Source organism: Mus pahari, chromosome 14, assembly GCF_900095145.1.
Source record: "Mus pahari chromosome 14, PAHARI_EIJ_v1.1, whole genome shotgun sequence".
Taxonomy (NCBI): Eukaryota; Metazoa; Chordata; class Mammalia; order Rodentia; family Muridae; genus Mus; species Mus pahari.
In genome coordinates this window covers 17,181,264-17,186,451 of record NC_034603.1, presented here as the reverse complement: position 1 = coordinate 17,186,451, position 5,188 = coordinate 17,181,264, and the positions used below count along the sequence as shown (strand labels likewise).

The 5,188-nt window shown below is 44.7% G+C and overlaps 1 protein-coding gene across 1 annotated transcript in view; it reads left to right on the top strand.

Moving 5' to 3' along the window:
* The window catches only part of LOC110331209 (T-cell-specific guanine nucleotide triphosphate-binding protein 1-like), a 72,149-nt gene that overhangs the window by 57,664 nt on the left and 9,297 nt on the right, over window positions 1-5,188 (top strand). Inside the window, exon 3 of the mRNA XM_029545749.1 lies at window positions 544-1,776. Coding sequence (XP_029401609.1) covers window positions 565-1,776 — 1,212 coding nt within the window. The 5' untranslated portion in view covers window positions 544-564. The remainder of the gene's footprint in view (window positions 1-543; window positions 1,777-5,188) is intronic.

Genomic DNA, 5,188 nt, shown 5'->3' with positions numbered 1-5,188 from the left:
TACTCCATTGTGTAAATGTACCACAGTTTCTGTATCCATTCCTCTGTTGAGGGACATCTGGGTTCTTTCCAGCTTCTGGCTATTATAAATAAGGCTGCTGTGAACATAGTGGAGCATGTGTCCTTATTACATGTTGGGACATCTTCTGGGTATATGCCCAGGAGAAGTATTGCTGGATCTTCCGGTAGTACCATGTGAACTTGGGTAATTTCTTTTCTCGACAAAAGTCTGGGCATTTTAACCCGGCCTGAGCTCAAGCCTCTGATCCATGGCACCTCCTCCTTAGTGCTGCCATTACAGACTTGATGTTGGTCTTAAAGAATGAAAAACCCGTAAAGATTCTTCAATAATGGTCAAAGCAGTGTGAGTCAAGCCAAAATTCAAACCTAAAGCCAGGAGTAAGTGCTATTCAGTCCTGCACATTGGATTGAAGGGGAGAAAATACCTGTTTATAATGAAAAGGCAGATGCTGGGCCCTGCTCTTCCAATGGTTGTTTCTGCTGAACTAATTTGTTAACCTTCCTGGTTCTTTCCTCCCTTTAGTACCATCAACATTTCCCAGGAATGGGTCAGACTTCCTCTTCTACACACCCTCCAAAAGAGGATCCTGATTTGACATCCAGCTTTGGCACAAATCTGCAGAATTTGGAGATGAAAACCAAAATCCTGTCTCAGGAATTAATCGCCTTCATTGAATCATCCCTAGAGAATGGAAACCTTCAGGAAACACTTTCTGCAATCAGCAGTGCTCTGGGTGACATAGAGAAAGCCCCACTGAACATTGCAGTGATGGGGGAGACTGGCGCTGGAAAGTCCAGTCTCATCAATGCTCTGCAGGGAGTGGGGGATGATGTAGGAGGTGCAGCTGCTTCCACAGGGGTGGTATATACAACCACTGAGAGAACACCATACACTTACACAAAGTTTCCCAGTGTGACACTGTGGGACCTGCCTGGCATTGGATCTCCTGCCTTCCAACCACATGATTATCTGAAGAAAATCAAGTTTGAGGAGTATGACTTCTTCATTATTGTCTCTTCTGGACGCTTTAAACATAATGATGCAGAACTTGCCAAAGCCATTGTGCAAATGAATAGGAGTTTCTATTTTATTCGAACGCACACAGATATTGATCTAATGGTTGTAAAACTGAATGATCCTAGGAAATTCAATAAAGAGAACATCTTAGAGCAGACTCGAAATACCATTTCAAGTATACTTAGGGAAATTACCCACCAGGAGCCTCCAGTCTTCTTAGTCTCTAACTTTGATGTGTCTGATTTTGACTTCCCAAAGCTGGAATCCACCCTTCTGAGAGAGCTCCCAGCCTACAAACACCAAATGTTCATGCTCACATTGCCTACTGTTACAAATTCCACCATAGACCGGAAGAGGGATATGCTGAAACAAAAGGTCTGGAAGGAATCCACAATGCCAAGTGCATGGGCTACCATACCATTCTGGGGACTGACCCTAAAGGACATGGAGATGTTGCAACAGACTTTGAATGACTATAGATCTTCCTTTGGCCTGGATGAGGCATCACTGGAAAACATTGCTGAGGATTTGAACTTGACACTGGAGGATCTCAAGGCAAACATTAAGTCTCCACATTTGCTCTCAGATGAACCAGATATATCCTTAACAGACAAACTATTGAAGGACATTGGAAATCCTTACTTTTCAAAGGCTTTCCACTTGCAAAATTATTTCATAGACACAGTTGCGAGTGATGTTAAAATTATCCTCAGTAATGAAGAGCTTTTGACCGTGAAGGTGAGCTCATTCAACTCTAACACCTGTCTATATTGGGAGGAGTCCATGGGAAAAGTGTTTCCACAGTTGTTCCAAGAAGCACATTTCTATTTCACTTTGTTGAGATGTTTCAAAGTGACTCTGATGAACTTTGTCATATCTGCTTTCTGCTCCTGTTGACATCCTGGGACCTCTCTGGTTGAGACTGTTACATGATGCACTCCTATGGCTTTTCACTGTAAATCATCTCATTACGCTGGTATTTATTTGGTTTGTATTTAAGAAGTGTTTCAGTTAGATGGCATGCTACTTGTCAGTTCCCTTTTGATTCCTATGCTTTGAGGACCCCATGTGGGACAGTCTGCTGAAGTTTTTCATAGCCATTTCCCTTTAAGAGCTTCAAGGTTTCCATCTTACAGTAAGCTCTTTGGGCCACTTAGGGTTGGTTTTTGTATAGCATGAAGGGTGAGGGTCAAGGTCTAACCCTGCTTGGTGTCCAGTTTTGTGGGAAGCGGGTGTGGCCGCGGCAGCCACATTGCCAAGCCCCATGATCCCTGTTTACCAAGAACCTGAGCCTGTGCACTTATAAGATCCTGTGCTGCCCGCCTGATGAGTCACTGGCCTATCACATTGCACCCTGCCTGCATGCATGGCTCGTGTTCAGAGCATGCTGAACTCTGATTGGATCCAGGAGAGGGGGGAGGGATAGAGGCAGAGGACTGATGAAAAACAAAAACAGGATGAGCCCGAGATAAAGAGAAGGTTGTTGGAGAAACCTTCCTTGGCATTCCTGTCACTTTTTCCCCCGTCTCTGTCAGTCAGAGTGCGGGGTTGTGGCATCTGGTGGCCCTCCTTATACAGGGGACGAGGGGAGTGAGGGGAAACGCAGTCGACATGCTTCAGTGTGGTGAAATCTGCCTCACGAGGTTGGAGCCTTCCCAGTATTTCAAGACCAGCAAGGACAGCGATATCATGAGCCATTAGAGTGGAAAATGATTCAAAAACTTAAAGAATCAGTAACTACTTATGGCTCTCAAGCTCCTTTCACTGTAACTCAAGTGGGAGGATTGCAGAGATTCTGTATGACTCCTTCTGGTTGGCAGAATTTATGTAAGGCGGTCTTATCTGGAGGGGCCTACTTAAGTTGGAGGCTGCATACCTTGAATACACTCTTGAACAGGCTGCCGTGAATGCCACCAATGGCCAGCCTGCCTGGAGCGTAGACATGCTCATGGGGCAAGGAAATTTTGTGAACAACCAGACAGGATATCCTCTACAAGTATATGAACAAATTAATAGTTGTGCCCTCAAGTCGTGGAGAATGCTTTCAGGGACAGGAGATCTAGGATCCAGCTTGTCTAAAGTTATGCAAGGGGAGAAAGAATCTTTCTCCGATTTTTTTTAAAGATTTATTTATTATATGTAAGTACACTGTAGCTGTTTTCAGACACTCCAGAAGAGGGAGTCAGATCTTGTTAAGGATGGTTGTGAGCCACCATGTGGTTGCTGGGATTTGAACTCTACACCTTTGGAAGAGCAGACAGGTGCTCTTACCCACTGAGGCATCTCACCAGCCCTTTCTCTGATTTTTTTAGCCAGGATGGTTGAGACTGCAAGTAGAGTCTTCCCAGATGTGGATGCAGCCATGCTACTCGTCAAACAATTAGCCTATGAACAAGCAAACAAGGCTTGCAGGGATGCCATACGACCCTACAAAAATAAGACAATGGATGTCTGGATAAGAGTGTGTAGAGATGTCATGGATACCCCTCTTACTAATCAAGGGTTGGCTGCAGCTATTTTAACAGGCATACAGGCTGGTCAACAAGGTCAAGGAAANCAACCTACTGCTCGGAAGGGCCTAACCGGTGGATGCTTTTCCTGAGGTCAGGCTGGGCATTTAAAAAGAGATTGTCCCAATCGCCCACGGCCAACTAATGCAGCTCCCGTGAGGCACCCGAAATTATGTCCATGATGTCATAAAGGCAACCATTGGGCAGGGGACTGCCAATCCAAGTGGGATGTAGATGGTTGTCCCCTTGAGCCAGTCCAGACAGGAACCAAGCCAAAAAACGGGCCACGGGACCCTCTGTCCCAGGGCCCTCAAATATATGGAGCACTGCAACAAACACCCACCCCGTGTCCCATCCTGCAACAAGTACCCAGACGCCCTCACATGAAGGCGCCCCCAGAAGAGCTACAACAGGAAGTTCAGGATTGGACATCTGCCCCACCACCAGACTCATATTAACCCCAGAAATGGGGTGCAAGTAATTACTTCTGATTTTAAAGGTCCTATCCCAAAAAATACAGTGGGACTATTATTAGGATGCATCCCCAAGAGGAGTGTCCGCAATCTCACCTGGAGATAGGATAGCACAAATGTTGTTACTCCCTAGCTATCATGCTCACTTTCCTACAAAAGGCGAAGAAGGAAAGGGGTTTGGGGACCCAGGAGTGTGGTTCTCTATGGATTTAGAAGAGCGTCCCCTTTATAAATTAAAGATACAGGGATTATTAGATTCTGGAGCTAATGGGAGCATTATTAAGGAAGCAGATTGGCCTTTGGTGTGGCCTATTCAGCCCTCAGCTCAGACTCTAAGAGGATTGGGGTTTGCTCAAGACCCAAATTGCAGTGCAGGAATTCTACTGTGGGAAGACGATGAAGGTCATAAAGGAAGTTTTCAAACTTTAGTATTGAGTATACCCATATCCTTGTGGGGTAGAGATGTAATGAAACAGATGGGACTGAGGCTTATTACAGGGGGCAATTTTAGCCCTCAAAGTGTGGCTATCATGAATAAAGTGAATTTTAAAGCAGGTAGGGGACTAGGGAAGCGTGAGGATGGCCATACTTCCCCCATCCCTGCAAAAGGCAATGAAGGAAGACATGGATTGGGTTTTTCCTAGGGGCCACTGAACAAATAGCCATCAAATGGAAAAAATAATCTACCGGTTTGGGCACCTCAGTGGCCCCTACCTAAAGAAAAGTTACTTGCAGCTCACACCCTAGTCAAAGAGCAATTAGAAATTGGTCATGTTAAAAAAATCCATATCTCCATGGAATACGCCCATTATTGTGATAAAAAAGAAGTCAGGTACATGGAGACTTTTACATGACCTTCGAGCAGTAAATGCTGCTATGGAGGTCATGGGCCTAGTACAGCTTGGCCTTCCCATGATATCTGCATTACCCAAGAGTTGGCCCACTATTGTAATAGATTTAAAAGATTGTTTTTTTTTTTACCATTCCATTGCATCCAGATGATACAGACAAATTCACTTTTACTCTATCATTCATTAACCATGCCTCCCCCGATTCATGATACCAGTGGACAGTATTACCACAAGGGATGGCAAATAGTCCTACATTGTGTCAATTGTATGTAGATAAAGCTTTAGCTTCTATTAGACAGCAATTTCCTAAGATAAT